Source organism: Engraulis encrasicolus, chromosome 10, assembly GCF_034702125.1.
Source record: "Engraulis encrasicolus isolate BLACKSEA-1 chromosome 10, IST_EnEncr_1.0, whole genome shotgun sequence".
Taxonomy (NCBI): Eukaryota; Metazoa; Chordata; class Actinopteri; order Clupeiformes; family Engraulidae; genus Engraulis; species Engraulis encrasicolus.
The window spans coordinates 13,084,674-13,102,160 of record NC_085866.1 but is presented as its reverse complement, the minus strand read 5'-3'; the positions used below and the strand labels follow the sequence as shown (position 1 = coordinate 13,102,160).

General features: G+C 41.3%; 1 protein-coding gene across 1 annotated transcript; it reads left to right on the top strand.

The window, feature by feature from the left end:
• The first annotated feature begins 1,859 nt into the window (after positions 1 to 1,859).
• Positions 1,860 to 17,307, top strand: LOC134456631 (peroxisome proliferator-activated receptor gamma-like). Its single transcript, XM_063208061.1, has 8 exons — positions 1,860 to 3,012; positions 6,697 to 6,982; positions 7,357 to 7,526; positions 8,785 to 8,923; positions 9,808 to 10,007; positions 10,506 to 10,652; positions 11,031 to 11,358; positions 14,572 to 17,307. Exons 2-8 carry the CDS (start codon positions 6,730 to 6,732, stop codon positions 14,817 to 14,819), a joined length of 1,485 nt encoding a protein of 494 aa, XP_063064131.1. The 5' UTR covers positions 1,860 to 3,012; positions 6,697 to 6,729; the 3' UTR covers positions 14,820 to 17,307.
• Positions 17,308 to 17,487: the final 180 nt, after the last annotated feature.

The window sequence follows — 17,487 nt, the reverse complement described above, 5'->3', positions numbered from 1 at the left end:
ATTTAAAAGGAGAGGTATAGAGGAGAGGCAGAAAAAGCAAGAAGGCAGAGGAAGAAGAGATAGACAGAGAATGTAGAGTCATAAGGTCAACGTAGGTTAGGACCAGGATTCTTAGATGTGTAAGGTCCATAGTGGCTGGGCCTATCATAAGTCATAGATAGTCACACAGAGATTGGGCGCTCAGGTGCGGCCCCTGGTGGCATCAGGGGTGAGGAAAAACTCCCTTTCGCTTGATTCATAGTTTGTGAGGGGGAAAAAAAGCTCGGTGAGGTCTGAGAAAAAAGACCCCCTGTAGTCAGGAAGAAACCTCAGGCAGAGACCAGCGGCCACCTAGGGGAGCCCCCTGCCAGGGCTGGATTGCGAGTAGTAAGGGCGCTGCGGCGGCTGGGACACTATGACGCCTTGGCAGCTAGGAGTTGGCAAGGATGAAGAGGTGGGTCTTCAGCTGCTTCTTAAAGGAGTCGACGGAGGTGGCTGATCGGACCTCGATGGGGAGGGCGTTCCATCTCTTGGGCGCATAGCAGGCAAACGCGGCGTCGCCGATCTTCTTCTGCGGGGGGGTGGGGGTCCTTAGCAGCTTGGCATCAGTGGACCTGAGAGCTCGAGCAGGGGCATAAAAAGAGAGCATGTCTGAGATATAGCTAGGGGCAAGTCCATTTAATGCTTTAAATACTGTGAGCAGAATCTTAAAGTCGATTCTGTATGAGACAGGTAACCAGTGCAGGTCTGCCAAGACAGGAGAGATGTGCTCTCTCATTCTGGTTCTTGTTAGGATTCTTGCCGCAGAGTTTTGAATGAGTTGCAATTTGTCAATTAATTTTTTTGGGAGACCAGAGAAGAGAGCATTGCAGTAGTCAATCCTACTGGTGACAAAGGCATGAATAAGTTTCTCAGCGTCTTGTCGGGGGCCAAGCCGCGCACTTTGTTGACATTTCTAAGATGGAAAAAAGCAGATTTTGTTATCTTGTTGATGTGAGGCTCAAAGCTCAAATCCGAGTCTATGACCACACCTAGGCTAGTAACCTTATCTTTAATGTGTATGCTTAGGGCACCTAGGCTTGAGTGGAGTTTTGCACGTTTTTTCTTAGGCCCAATGAGCAACACTTCAGTTTTATCTTCATTTAATTTTAGAAGTTACTGTTCATCCAATCTGTAATGGCAGACATGCCATTTAGTCAAGGCATGAATGGCAGTGGTTTGGCTAGGCTCGACAGAGATATATAGTTGAGTGTCATCGGCATAGCTATGAAAATCAACATTGTGCTCTCTGATGATGGAGCCCAGGGGCAACATATAGAGAGAGAAGAGGAGAGGGCCCAAGCAACTACCCTGAGCAACTCCAAAAGGCACATCATACTTGTTGGAGACGTATTCTCCGATGGTGACAAAAAACTGTCTTCCTGTAATATATGTTTTGAACCACTCTAAGACGTGACCGGACAAGCCTACCCAAGATTCAAGGCGGTCAATTAGTATGTTGTGGTCTATCGTGTCAAAGGCGGCACTGAGGTCGAGGAGGATAAGTGCTGAAACTTTGTTTGCGGCAGTGCTGAGCCTAAGATCACTTATTATTTTGGTTAGTGCTGTTTCGGTGCTATGGTTGGCTCTAAAGCCTGATTGGAATTTTTCCAAGATATCATTCCCAGCCAGATGTTGATTAAGCTGTTTAAATACAACTTTTTCTAGTACCTTGCTTATAAAGGGGAGGTTTGATATAGGTCTGTAGTTGTTTAAAGAATTCTGATCTAAATTTGTCTTTTTTTAGGAGTGGCTTTACCATGGCTGTTTTGAATGAGCTTGGAAAAATGCCTGTAAGCATAGAGGTGTTAACAATTTGCAGTAAAGGTGCTGCTAAGCCATAGGCTAGGGCCTACATGACCAGAGGAATTGTGTTCACATATGTTTGTGATTCAGTAATTGTTTGCACTGGATGTTATTGTCCATTCAATGTATTGGTGTTGAACATTTTCAACATGCATATCCCAAAGCATCAGACTCACAGTAGCCATAAGAGTGCCTATGTTCAATTCATAGTCCTATTTCGTATGGGTTTTAAATCAGTAATGTATTTTCCATATATGCATTATGCAAGTTATTTCAAATTCCATGTGGACACTAGGCCTACCACTTCAGTTGATAAGTGAAATATGTGTAGGCCTACTGTATGTGGATGTATTGTATATGTGAAAATTCTGTATTGGCATACTTTTGGGTAGGCTATTTAAAAAGCATGCTTTTAATCTTTGTTTTTAAATGTTCCTTTTCCAACACACATTGGTATTTTAAGTGGTAGGCTATGTTGTATTGTGAGTATAAATTAGTAGGCTATTGTAGAACTATAGCTCGGCCTACATAATCAATGTTGATTGTCAAAGTGCTGCAAATCATCACCTTGCTTAGCTGTTGCATAAACGTGGCATAGGCCTATAATGTACAGACGTTTGACGTAGGCTTGTAGACCGTATGGAGACATGCGCGCACGTTCAGTTTTATTCTCTCTTTTGTGTAAATTGTAAGCCTAGCGCTGTGAACGATGTGGCTTTCTTTCACCTTAAGGTGCACAAATAAACCCAGCGAACACATAAAACATGGAGTTCGTATTGAGTCAACACGCGACCTTTGATAAAGAGTTAATTGCGCAGAAGTTCCAAAGTTCATGCGCGAGGTTTACTCCACCTGTGTGTAGTTCCACTGTACAGACCACAGCGTATGCGGCTGTCGATGGTACACCATGCCATGGCCTTCTTTAGATTTATGTAGCCTACAATAGGAAGTAACAAATAACATGACCCTACAAGACGTCTTCGACTGTACTTCATATTTGGAATAAATCGTAAACAACCCAGGCTATTGAGAGCGTTCAATTGGCAGTTTAATACGCTCGCAATGGATTACAAACTTCACGAGACAATCGACAGATACAGAGATCAGTTTCCTACATTTCAAAACTGAAATTTTTGACAATCAATACATCCACTCCATTTTTCCAGGAACCAGCATCATCTCATACAGGTAATCACGCATTTATTAATTTATTGCCTTGGCCACTGATTTTAATGACGCGTTTCAATTTGGCTACGCACCTGTGTAAAATTGGAATGGCAGAGACTGGCGGGATTCAGTGTAATCGTATGAACAATATCTAACAATTATCGTCAATTATGTTCACTAGCAGGCAGATATGTCAAAACATCTTGACAGGATGCCACGAGGGTAGTCTAAATCCTTTCTGTCGCTACTTTAGTGTCAGCTCATGAGAAAACATTTTAGGATTTGATTGTGATTGTGCTGCATGGCAACTACATGGGTTTTCAAAATGGCAAGTGACTTAAATGTGTTGGCCTATTGGTTTGCAAAAGGGATGTGTCTTATAAGATTAGTTCTTTCATTGTAGCCTAAATGTTTCTTCAGATATTTCTTTTTGTTTGAAGTTGAAACCAAATGAACATGAACACATTATGAAGTGGTATGCCTCAATAAACTGATACATTAAACCGTTAACGAGCCGTTTATTTTATGTCTCCAAAACCTAGAAATGACCAGATATAATATCCCATTCCCGCCAATGAATTGCCTATGTAGGTAATATTTTTCCATTATGGCATCTGTTTGTCACAGACTGTCATGTCAGCATTGAAGGCCCTGTTTATAGTTCACATGATAAATGGTGGGAGAAGCAGCACCTGTCATGCATCTGGCCTATTTAATTAAACACAGAGAAACACGTTGTATCCTTTTCTATCCATCCTGCCAAGGGTTGGCTACATTATTTTTGTAAACCTATTTGCTTTATCCAGTTGTACTAGTCCCTGGAATTCTCAGCAGTGGGGTTTCTCATGAAAAGGTATTTCACAGAATGTTTGTTTTTCCATGAGTGGTGTGCAGCTAGGCCCAGCAGTCACTATGCAAGGGTACTGATTACTGAGTTATTCTTCCTAATATATTTCGTATTTGCTTAATCTGTTGTACTGTAAGTTATGATATCGAATAATGTTAACATTTCCCATGCTGAAACACAAAGCTGCATACATTGCAAGTAGGCTGAGCTTATACTAAATTCCATTATGAACACAAAGTTGTTTGAAAGGTAAAGTGTTTATTTTTTTAGTTGTGTATTTCCAGAATGTATATTGCCCTTTCCCAAATGTCATCTTTTTCTTGAATATTTATTTACTGGCACTATCAATACTTATTACAATACTGTAATTTGCTTGGAAATAACCTTTTATACCTTATAGGTGGGTCTTCTCCATGTACAAACCCACACTCCGTTGAAGTTGAGACACTAGATAAATTGTAAGCAACAACAAAATACAATAATTTCCAGAACATCTGATTCTTACATTAGATGGCAAATAGTGCAAAGAAAACATAGGACCCATCAAAGCTCAGAAAACTCTTTGATTTGGGGGATATTCATCAACGTGACAAATTCACCATCTAATGTTGTGTGGATTAAATGTTTTGTAAACCATAGTATTTTGATTTTATTCACAGTTTACCAATGTCTCTTTTCCACTGCTGGTCTTCTGGTCAGCCTAAAGCTCAACAGAGCGTGACTTGGCTATCACTTTTTTGCTCTCCGATTGAGCTGTCGTGCCCAATCGGTGAGCAAAAAGTGGCGGCCAAGTCGCGCTGTGTCGAGCTGTGGACCCACCAGAAAACCAGCAGTGGAAAAGAGGCACAAGTGTCCTAAATTCATCTGAGTTGAGGTTTGTAAATTGTCTTTCTAAATGACCAGTTATAGACATCTTTGGCTAGAAAACCTTTTCTAGTCAGATCATGCAGTAAATTTTCGTTTATTTACTTATTTATGCAGAAGATCACATTTCTGAATGGGCAGCGTTTAGGGAATCGCTACTATGGGGCAGGTGGTAGCATGGGTGTGTGTATATTAACTGATGTAAGACTTTTTTTTGCCATACTCAGATTTTGATATATGTTTACTGCAATGTTCAATAATATGTATTTGGTCTTTGTCTATGTCTTGTATCTATGTATCTATGTAAGCTGTCAGACACCTTAATTTCCCTCTGGATTAATAAAAGTCCTCTACTGTACTCTACTGTACTCCACTGTACTGTACTCTACTAAAAGCAGTGAGAAGGGAGTTTCAGTCTAATCTCTGGCCAGATGCACAAAACATCATAAATGCCAACAAGACCTACACTAATAAAAGGCTGGCCTACATGCTATAACTCATATCATTTAGTGATACGCTAGTGATGCCACGCTGTAGCTTGTGAACATATTCCTATAAGGGTTGGAGCTTGTAGTCGGCCTGTATCCTTGTATTGTATTGTATTCATGGCTGTGATTGACAGTGGATCAACCTTTTTTTAGTTGTGTTCAGTTCAGATGCATACAGTTAGGGCTGGGCGATATGGAAAAAAACCCAATATCATGATATGGATTACTTTATATCACGATAAAGATATATATCACGATATAGCACAATTACATACATTTTCAGTTATTCTCTTTATTTGCTCTTTATTTTTTCATGTCGCAAAACAACCTTTCTTTAAAATGGATCTTTTTATTCTTATTTTTACAGTTACATTAACTTATAGTGTGTATTGTGACATGAAATGTAATTAAGATCACGATATACACTTCTATATCACGATAACAATATATATCGTCATATTGCCCGGCCCAGTATTGAAAAGCTGGCATTCTCTGGGCAAGATTAAGATCGAAGGCTCCTGGAGCCATACATTGCTTTGAACATGTTCAATTGCTGCAAGTTATTTCCCCTTGCTGTAAAGTCGATGCACTGACACTTGCATTTGGGATGTTGTTGCTGAACAGATACAGCCAGTTAATCACATGCCCCTTTCGTGCCCAAAGCAGCTGACAACCTGTCGGTCATTTATGTTATCGAAAGTGTGAGCAGTTCTAGGTACAGTAGTAAAACAGCTGCTATTGCCTCTAACATCTCCACAACGACCTTATGTAACATACACATTGCAGCTCATGTTTGAACAGGTGATTCAGTGTACACACGCATCAGCGTTGGAAAGGACACGTATAGACACAAAATTGCAACCATGTTATGATGGTAACAGGATGGCGTTCTGGCAGCAAGCACAATGCCATCCATCTGAAACTTAGCCATGCATGTATTGGGATAGTAGTAAGCGTAGACTTGTTCTCAAACTTTTTCCATCATTCCCCCCCTCAGAAGGTCTGGATGTTTCGGCCCCCCCAGGGGGGCGTGAGACCCACTTTGAGAAACTCTGCCGTAGTGGAAGTGTGTGTGTGGTTGAAGTTTAACTGTTGGCTGTTGGCCTGCCAGCTTGCCAAGGTCATGACCAAGTATTGCACAAGAGTGGATTCAGATCTGCGTGCGTAAATTCAGGCCACACATTTAAGCAAGGTCATAAAAGTGAGACATCACAGGCAGAATGTTTTACAGTTGAGCTAATTGGATTTTCCACAGATTTAAGGCCGCGGTCTTAGATATCTGGCATATTGTACATGTGCACTATTACTCTACATGACAGTACCATATAACCTTATATTGAAACAACAATAATCATTTTTTGGGGGGTTGGCAAAGTTAATTCTTTAACCGGGCTACATGCCAAAGTGGATATCTTCTTATAAGGTGTGGGCAGGCGCCCGCCTTAAATTTGATGTATTCCCAATTGAAAACTGTCTGATCTCCTTACGTTTTTTATGGATCCGCAGCTTTTACCCTCCCAGGAAGCGCGAGAAGTGAGAATGGTGGACGCACAGACACTCACCTGGCCGCTGAGCTACTACGGCCACAGTCTGTCCGATCGGGACGATGAGACGGACAGCTGCCACGTGTTCGACATGAAGGCCCTGTCCACCTTCAACTACTCCAGCCCCCCCAGCGTAGAGAGCAGCGTCAGCACAGACAACTCAGACGAGTTCTCACACTCAGAACAGCAGCAGGATGGAGCCTCCGCCGCAGGAGGAGCAGAGGGAACCCCCTTAGAGTTCAATGAGGGTAACCTTGTTCTCATACACGCCAGGCCAGAAACTTCCTCTGTGTCCTCTTCACTAAAGTCATACTCGTTTCAATTAAATTCAATATTTGTGTTGGTCTTTCTCCACATTCATGTGCACGACTTTTGTTGTTTTTTCTTGTTTTAGTATAATCTGTGAGGACAAGGCACCTGATATGCATTTGCTGTCACAAGAATGGCAATGACCAAGTTACAATATATTACCAAGAGCTGTATGTAAAGTTGTAGTAGTGGACTACTATGGTAGTTATGTCTTTTCAATGACTATTACAGCGTTCCACTGGAGGAACGTTGCATTTTATGAGATTTTAAATATACATGTGTGTTTTGCTTAATTTGGTGTCTGTAATGTCAGCATCCATAAAGGTTGAGCCAGGGTCCCCATCAGAGATTTCGGAGCCGAGCTACTCTTATTTCAAGCTGCACACAGACGTCACCTCGGCACTGGGCAACCTGGAGTGCCGAGTCTGTGGAGACCGGGCCTCAGGGTATCACTATGGCGTACATGCTTGTGAGGGCTGCAAGGTATGAGAGGGTATTCATATATTTAGAAATATATTTCTCATGTGATATCTATTATCAACAGTGATGGGCAAACTCAATTCATTTGTTTGAAATCGAGTGCCATATTTTCCAAATGACCTGGCTTTTCCTGTACAATTCCACGATGTGAGTAGGCGTCTTTAGGCGGTAGTATTTCACTCGTCGATCAATGGTTGTCTACGCCACGTGAGTGAGAACTCGGTGTCATCACAGACTTTCCATCAACAACACTCAAGTCAAGTCGAACACAAATCCTCACAAGATGATGAGCTCAGTTTGATCTATGGAGCCCATGACATGTGAGGTGTAAGGGGACAGGTGGGGAGTTGTTGTGGGGTGCATTGCATTCTTTTTTAGGGGTGTGGGACAACACATCTACGTACACAACCGTCAGTGAACTTTTGGCCAACCAGTTCAAAGGGGGTGTCACAGCGGAGGTGGTATGCAGCCCCTTTCCACAAGCATCAATGTCCATCTGGATGAATTGGACAGGCTAAGTTAATTGGAATATGTGGCATTGTATAACTAATATGGTTTGCCCATCACTGATTATCACACATTGTGCACTATAAAATTATATTGCACACTATTACTGTATGTGTGTATAAATTGTGTTACAGGTCATTGTGTTATCTGCTGAGGCCATACAGGGTCACTTGCATAACATCTGTGAGAAATTCAGAGACTCTAGTGTTGGTCTACTCTACTTCAGATAAATAGTGATAAAAATATTTGCAAACATTACATGTAAGACATTACAAAAACAATAAATTGTAAAAAAACCTCCATGTTAGAAAGACTTAATTTTGTGTAGGGACTACAGTGTTTCCCATTGTCCAAGTAACATTGTGTGGTGCTATGGACTAAAAACAGACAAAAAGATTTGGCCTAGTGCAAGTGCAATGCGTGTACCCCGACTAACATGCATCTGCGGCTGTTGATGAACTTGTCATGCTTGGTTTTCATTCTGTCTTGCTGCGCCACAGAATGGTCTATGTATTGTATGGGGAAACTCTGGAGTACATGAGTAGAAAAATAAACTATGGAATCCAACGCTTAAACTTCATATGGAGTGTCAACACTTGGTATTTGGTATCTAGTCACTGATTGTTCTATTTTTTGTTGATAATGACATTTAGTTGATGATGCCATTTGGGCCATTTATTTATAACCTGCTGGAAGCCCAAACATTTGTTAATTTCAGTGTGGTTTGTCTTTGTTTTTATTTTTCCTCTTCCAGGGTTTCTTCAGACGAACAGTACGACTAAAGCTGATATATGACCGCTGTGGACTGCACTGTCGTGTTGACAAGAGGAGCCGCAACAAGTGCCAGTATTGCCGTTTTCAAAAATGTCTTTTGGCCGGAATGTCACACAATGGTAAACAAAAAAACACATTTAACAGACCATCTTACGTAGTCCAAAAGATAGTTCAGCGTTCCGCCAGTTGTGATGGGAACCCTATATACTGTGATGGCTAGAGTTATGACAAATGACCCAATATCAAACTGGCATCAGACAATTATGTTCCTCTTGACTCATTGTAGCAATGTCTTCTGCAAAGCAGGGGTTTTCAGGGAGAGATTAGGCTACTGTCAATGTTTTTTTTATATGTTTTAGTTGAACTGCACATTGGAGACTGTTCAAACACAATTTCAAACTTCTGTGCTAACCCAGTTGCATAACACATTTTTGACAATAAAGTACACTTGACTTGACTTGACTTTCTCCTCTAATCTACCGCGACTTAAGCCCTTAGCGCAGAGCCTATGTTATAACCGTCCTGACACCAAAATTATAACGACTATGTTTTAATCTGTCAATTAAGGCTCTCGGTAATGTCATAGCAATGTTATGATGTAGTTGAGTATTTACAGCAAATAGTGAATAGGCCCGCCGGTGACCCATCTGCTACCACTTGTATTGGTAACACTTGAACAAATGTACAAATGTTTGCATTAACAAATGTACAAATGTAAGCATTAACAAATGTTTGTAAATGACTTGTATATGTTTGTAAATGTTATGTTAATATTTCATATTTATCAAACATTTACAAATTGTTTGTAAATGACTACTAATACTCTGTTAAAAGATTTGTGAAATTATGAACATATTTTTTGTAGATTTTTTATAAAGTATGAACAAAATGTTGTTAATAATAAAAACATTTGTTAATGTTTTGTTCATCATTAGTTTATTGATTACTAAGTCTCTATAAGCAGACATTAATATAAAGTGTTACCCTTGTATTTTCTTGTCAGCCATTCGCTTCGGTCGAATGCCTCACACGGAGCGGGAGAAGCTGCTGGGGGAAATCGCCAAGGAGATGGAGCAGCTGGATAGAGAGGAGGCCGACATGAGGAGCCTCGCCAAGCAACTCTATGATTCATACGTCAAACTCTTTCCCCTGCCCAAGAGCAAAGCCAAAGCCATTCTCTCGGGAAAGACCAACAGCCATGTGGTAAAACATTAATTACCGTTCATGTTTGCGACTTCCACTATTGACTTCCTGTGACCTTTAACTCCAATATTAATGAAATTCCCCCACGCACGTGTACAGCCAAACGGCAAGGTTTCATAACCATCATTAATGACTGAAGATTGACATGTATGAAATAACGCTTTTCTCACTTGTTTAAAGCTTTCGCGAGAGCAGACTGTCACACAAAATCCTCTGTTTAAGTGACAATTTTATGTACTACAGAAGTGGTATAGGAAGTTCAGTATTGTAAAGCATTGTAAAGCAATGATATGTTCAGCCTATGACATCGCTCATCTATGCTGTGTTAAAAAACACCAGAAATCCAAAGCAACTCATAAGAGGTACATAAAAAAACACAACTGGTCAGAACTCCCTCATGTGTCACTGATTTTGTGCAACGGACCATAAAAGGGAATGTTACTCATTGTTGACACAGTAACCAAACCAAAGTTTATTTGCTTGTTTTGGTCCTGCCAGCCGTTTGTGATCCACGACATGAAGTCGTTAGTAGCAGGGAGTCAGATGATGAACTGCAGACAGCTGCCAGTGCCGAGGGCCCACCTAGAGACCAGTCTACAGCCTCTGGAGGACAGGGTGGAGCTCTCCTTCTTCCGACGTGTGCAGGTGTGTGTGTGTGTGTGTGTGTGTGTGTGTGTGTGTGTGTGTGTGTGTTTATCATTGATATCTGTATCCAGCGTGCAATTGTCAAAAAAAGGACATTTTTTAAGAATTTATGCAACACTAATATTAAACCGAGATTGAATTAATTTATAGGAAGTGTGTATATCAAAACCATCATAGGGGGAAAATCCCCCCTCCCCCCCCTACATACTGTATTGTACCCAGTCTGTATGTGTACGTTTTAGACAAATAATACTTGTTATAATATTTATTTAAGTCTGATGAAACGCTACAGTACTTCAATCATCTGTGAAACACAATAGGAAATTGACCTACAACAACCTAAAACCTACAACTTCTGACTGACTTTGACTTTGGCAGATCCGCTCGGCGGAGAGCATCCGCGAGATCACCGAGTTCGCCAAGAGCATCCCGGGCTTCCAGAGCCTGGACCTGAACGACCAGATCACGCTGCTGAAGTACGGCGCCATGGAGGCCATGATCATCCTGTGGTCGCCGCTCATGAACAAGGACGGCACGCTCATGGCCTACGGCCAGCTCTTCATCACGCGCGAGTTCATGCGCAGCCTCCGGGAGCCCTTTGACGAGATCATGGAGCCCAAGTTCGACTTTGCCATCAAGTTCAACGCGCTGGACCTGGATGACAGCGACCTCGCTCTCTTCCTGGCTGTGGTCATCCTCTGTGGAGGTACGTACATAACTATGACATACCGTAGCAACGAATAAACACAACAAATAAATAACAGAAGAATAGTAGACGTAGAAAAAAGTAAAAAAAAAAATGTCTTCATATAGTCAATATGATACAGTATATCAATAGACACAACAAATACGTTGCAGAAGAAGTAGAAAAGTTAAAAAAATAAATCATTTTTTTAAGACATAGTGATTTGGTTACACATAGACAGAAATGTTGTACAATTGAATCCTTATATGACCACACAGTAATTTAAACATCAACATTTCCAAAACATTTTCCCAACCAAGGTGATATATACTGTATATAATGCTAGAGAACCTTGCATGCTTGTTTAGATATATGGGATACACTATAGTGCAAAATGCACACATGAGGCAAATATACTGTAAAACATCTCAGCAGTACAGTATTATCACGTTTGTCTCCAGGGCAGTGTTCAAGCTCTTGTGTCAGCTGGGCACTGTACACACTGTATCCTGCGAAGTCAAACCATAATAGAAGCACTTGCTACTGTTTAACCAGCCACTTGACCTTTGTCACGACCTTGTGGTTGCTGGGTTACCCGCTCCCCCACTGCGCTCTCTGCACACCGGCCTGGCCAGGTGAACATTATGCAAAGCAAAATAGATATAAATATCAGCTTGAGTTCTTTTTCATAGTCAGAGAGAAACCTACAGATATTTACTATTGCATATACCTACCGGCGTATTTTGTAGACTAAATGTGTGCTAAATTCTTCTAACTGTAATACATTTAATACAATGCAATGAAATACTGTACATTACATACCACTGCTGTGCTGATCACCGATCAGGCCTGGTGAATGTTAACAATGGCAAAATACAGAATCCTATACGTACTGTGTATATTTCCTATACGTATACCTATTTGGATATGTGATGTAGTACAAACACGTGCAAAATTCTACATGTAAGACAAAACACTGTGTCCTACTGACCAACTGGGCCCGGTGAATGTGAACAACAAAGGCAAAATAGATATTTAAGCAATATGACCCGAGTCGCAGCAAGTTTTGTGGTCCACAAAAACGTGAAAATCAATGTCGGCCAAAAGGCTTATAAAAGTAGGCATCTAACTAAAATGTTGAAGTTGCACAGTGTTTTCATTTATCATGCATCATTTTAGTAGGCTAAGCGAAGCCCAGTCGCAGTCCACACAGAAATGCACTTCACAGCGTTTCAGAGCTGGCGCTCTCAGCTCGTCATTGCATAGCAACCATACAATCAATTCGGAACTACTTTGCTTAGCGGAGCAGGTAAACAAAGTATGATGAAGGTAACTAATAAACATGAATTCGAACATTTATTCTGGTATTTTGTTGGCAATTGAACTATTGTATAAAAGCGATATGACCCTCGTGGTCGGGATGATGTGCACTGACATCCTCCCTGGTGTGATTGCCTTTGGCTTCGTGCCTATGGCCGAACCACACCAGGGAGGATGTCAGTGCACATCATCCCTCCCACTCGGGTCATATTGCTTAAATATCATCTGGATTCATAGAGAACATACATAATTTCAAATGTAATATACAATATGCTATGCTGCAGGGCCTGGTGAACTTGTACAAAGGCAAAAAATATATAGAAGCTACAAACCCCAACTCCGATGAAGTTGGGACGTTTGGTAAACAGTGAATAAAATCAAAATGCTATCATTTTCAAAACATTCAATCTATTCATTAGATGGAGAATAGTGAAAAGACAACATATTAAGTGTTATTAAGGGAATAATTACCATAGTTATTACATACATTTTTGAATTCCCTTTGATTTACCACGATTGAGTGTATATAAGACATATTTTTGTTACTAAAATCATTGTATAGGTTCATGACATCATGAAATATATATCGGCTGTAGTCTCACTCTAATTCCTGGAGTGCTAGAGCTATTGAAAATTGACCATATTAAGAATGCTTAATGCGTGCAAATGATACAGGGGTGTAACATTCTCCTAAGCACCTGTACTCACTTGAAATAAACCCAGAAGACATGGGAAACTGTCCTTTGCTTACAGAAGTCAGCAGAAGTTGTAGAAGTCCATTCTTTTTGACAATAATAGAGCATTGCACATCCTGTGCTACAGTGAAAATGGACCATCCAACTTGTGTTAGTGCTAGCTTCAAAAGTCAGCCTCCATGATGGCATGCGGGTGCAGTAGTGCATTGGTTAAGATGTTCTCACTCATCTGTAGAGTTAAATACAGTGCTGAATGGTATAAATGGGTTTGAAACAGCATGAAAAGCCACTCATGCATTATATTTTGAAGGGAGATCTTCGATTACTGTCACATAGTAAGGTCAAATTGCATTCTCTACTATGTTTTAACAGTTTGGCTCCATCATAAGGACCAGCAGGTGATAAAATGGTGGGTTTTTGGTCAAGACCTGTCACACTGTAAGCACTACAGAAAGGAAAACACTGCCAAACATGACAAGGAATACACCCACCATTTAAGCTGGTGAAATCATGTCCAAGATAGGAATTAACACTGTTTTTTATATAAAATCATCTCATCGGTTAATGTATTTAACTGTTAAGTGTTGTCTTTTGTTTTGTTTTTAGTCTTCCTCGACATTTGCTGCCATTTATTGTCCCCGTCCCAACTCTTTTGAGACGTGTTGGATTTATCAAATTAGAAATGAGTACATATGTCCCCCAAAACAATATTTTTTCTCGGTTTTAACACTTAATATGTTGTCTTTTCACTATTCTCCATCTAATGAATAGATTGAATGTTTTGAAAATGATAGCATTTTGATTTTATTCACTGTTTACCAAACGTCCCAACTTCATCGGAGTTGGGGTTTGTATAAATATTAGGGATGTGCGATAATATCGGCCCAGTGATATAAATAATTGTAAATGTAACACACAACCCTGTGCCTGTGTACATGTGTGTGCGGTGCAGACCACCCCGGCCCCGGTGAATATGATCAAAACCATACAGTACATCTCCTATACTACCGTTTACTACAGTATGTAAATAATTGTAAATGTAATACACAAACTTGTGCCTGTGTGCCTGTGTGTGCGCTGCAGACCGTCCGGGCCTGGTAAATATGATCAAAACCATACAGTACATCTCCTATACTACCCTTTACTACAGTATGTAAATAATTGTAAATGTAACACACAACCCTGTGCCTGTGCGCCTGTGTGCCTGTGTGTGCTGCAGACCGTCCCGGCCTGGTGAACGTGAAGCAGGTGGAGGATCTGCAGGAGGTGGTGCTGCAGGCGCTGGAGCTCCACCTGAAGACGGTGCACCCCGAGCGGCCGCAGCTCTTCGCCAAGCTGCTGCAGAAGACCAGCGACCTGCGGCCCATGGTGGCCGACCACATCCGCCAGCTCAACCTGCTGAAGAAGACGGAGCTGGAGATGTGCCTGCACCCCTTACTGGGGGAGATCATGAGGGACCTCTACTAACTCAATAACTAACTCACTAACTAACTACCACGGACTGGAGGGACTTCCAACTAGACTCACCAAGGGCGCCGCCAGAAATGTTGGGCCCCATGAAAGATTCAAATTTTGGGCTCCCTTAAGGGCTTCTGTCAGTGTTGTGTTAGTGCTTGGGCACTTAGAATCTGTAACACCTTCCACCTCCTCGCAGCACCCATGCCTACTACTTACTGTAGAAGAAAGAGGTGGATTGCATTCGTTTCTTCTTTTCTTTGAAAAAAAAAAGAATTACAAAGAAAAGGAGAACCGTGTGAGATCCACCTCTTCATTCTATGGTTTATTCAACTGGAGATGCACCACACGGGGAGTGTGGTGAATTGGAATAAAGACCTCTACTAACTACCACACTTAACTACTACCACCACTTCTCTAGACCTTCCCTAGAAGTGATGGGCAAAACAGATTCCTTAGTTACAATCTAGTGCCACACACTCCAAATGACCTTGACCTTTCACCTGTCCAATTCAACCAGGTGATCACTCAACTAGCCAATCACAAGGCTGAATTGGGCTGGTAAAAATCAAGACATTTGGACTATGTGGCACTAGATCGTAACTAATGAATCCATTTTACCCATTACTGTGTACTGGTAGCTAGGCCATGCCCTCCTAGTGACGCAACAGCTTCAGCGTTGCTACTAGTCAGGTCAAGAGTCAATGCAAGTACTTCCTGAGTTCCCGCAAATACGGGAACTCCTCCCACTTTGTTGGGAAGCAAACAATCATTAGCAAACTAAGGGAGGCCATTTGGGAAATGCTGTTTGGGAAATGTTAATTGTTATGCTCTTGGTCAGACCAAGTCTCGAAGAGATTTGAAAGTCGATGATAATCAGGCTAGTCTACTGGTGCCTTTCTGCCACAAACCATTTACACCTCTACTAAGAACAAAGCTCACAACCACCACTATAACCACTTTTATCTCATGATGTACTCCGGTACAAACGAGTCTAAAGTAGCACTTACTAATGCTAACTAATAGCACTCGCTAAAATAGCAATACTACTGTATGCCATGTCCCGAGTGATGTACAGCATATTGGCCCGATATGTTGATGTAACATTCATTCATTGAAGTATTCAGATTATTGAAGCCCTCATGGAAGTCAGCACCAGTTTTTGTAGTACATTCTTAGACCACAAGAGGGCATACGACTAAGTGGCATACACAGAACAGGCTGAAACAGCACTTTTATATTTACCATGCATTCTTATCATGACACCCATCTAAAATGTTTATGCTGATGATCTACTTGTCCAAATGTCCTACCTGTATTTCTTGTGACAATGACATTTATTTGGTTCTAGAGTGCATATGGTGATATCAGTTTATTTACACATAAGATATGTGGATATTACTCATTTATATAATTAGAATATAGCGATATCTCTTTTGCACAATGAAAGTGACCATTTTGGTGTGTGCCTGAACTAGATAGTATGAACTGTTGACTGAAAATGTAACTGTATCGCCTACTATTATATGTTGAGGAACAATAATATGTCTCACTACTGCTTTCAAAATGATGTGGCATGCATGTTATTTTGGTCTGTGAATGAAGAAAGGACCACGCCAGAATCACAGAGCAAAAAATAGGCTCCAAGAAGACCACAAAGACAGTTAAATAAAGACAGAAACTGCCAGGCCAGTAGATTCCCAGGACCTAACGTTCTGTCCATTCAGTTCCCTGAGAGTGTAATATTTTAATGAGTTATAACACCATTGCAAAATCAGGGAGACCTAACACAAACTATTTATAAAACCCTCACCATTGTCAAGCGTGGTACAAATGGCCAAATTATCGGTCAGCTGAGACCTCTCTTCCCGTAGCCTTCAAAGTCAAACTGCAGTGGCTTATTGAGGCCACATGTCATGGCTGCCAACAGGAGAAATCTAATGAGGCCAGCCCCCTGTAGAAGGGCCCGGGGAGGGGAGGTTAACAGCAATGTTATAGGATGCTCATGGGCCAAGGGTGGGTTCCAATATGCAGACTTTGGTCCGCCCTTGCTCACTTGCCTGCTCGTGACCTCATGATGACGTCACTGATGACAGAAAATAAATTCAATATCTTGCAAAAGCACAATTCTAATGTAATTTCCTCGTTTGCGATCGGGATGGTGAATGACGAACAGTCCACCAGAAATGGTTGTGGCTAGGCTGACAGCGGGGAAACTCCACTGAGGCGGGGTGTCCGCAAAACGCGAGTGGAGGACGGGAGTCTGCATATTGGAATGCACATCAAAGATGATACATATGAAGAGAGAAGAGCGAGAGGACATGAAGAGAGAAGATGCATATACATTTATGGAATCCTTTTTTCTGTCAGACACATTGTGTTGGCTTAAAAGACCCCCTTTTTCATAAATGATTTTGGAGCAATCATTTTGGTACAGACAGAGTAAAAGTGTTTCTGTTCCTACACCACACACACTAGATCGCAAAAACGTCCTTTTGACTTTTTGGTGGATTTATTTACATTGCAATATAAACATCTGCAAATAGAAGCACGGGGAACATCAGATGAGGTCGGTGACAACGTGAAGAAAGCATATGGCCATGCTTTAGGGAGAATCCAAACTTTGTTGACCACATTTCTGTCCTGCCACAAGACAGCTTGTTGCACTCTTCACCAAAAT

Excerpts from the sequence above, each read along its gene's own strand:
- LOC134456631 (XM_063208061.1), top strand. The coding sequence starts at position 6,730 with ATGGTGGACGCACAGACACTCACCTGGCCGCTGAGCTACTACGGCCAC. Across the intron at positions 6,983-7,356 it reads CCCCTTAGAGTTCAATGAGG|CATCCATAAAGGTTGAGCCA; the intron begins GTAACCTTGTTC and ends CTGTAATGTCAG. Across the intron at positions 8,924-9,807 it reads GGCCGGAATGTCACACAATG|CCATTCGCTTCGGTCGAATG; the intron begins GTAAACAAAAAA and ends TTTTCTTGTCAG.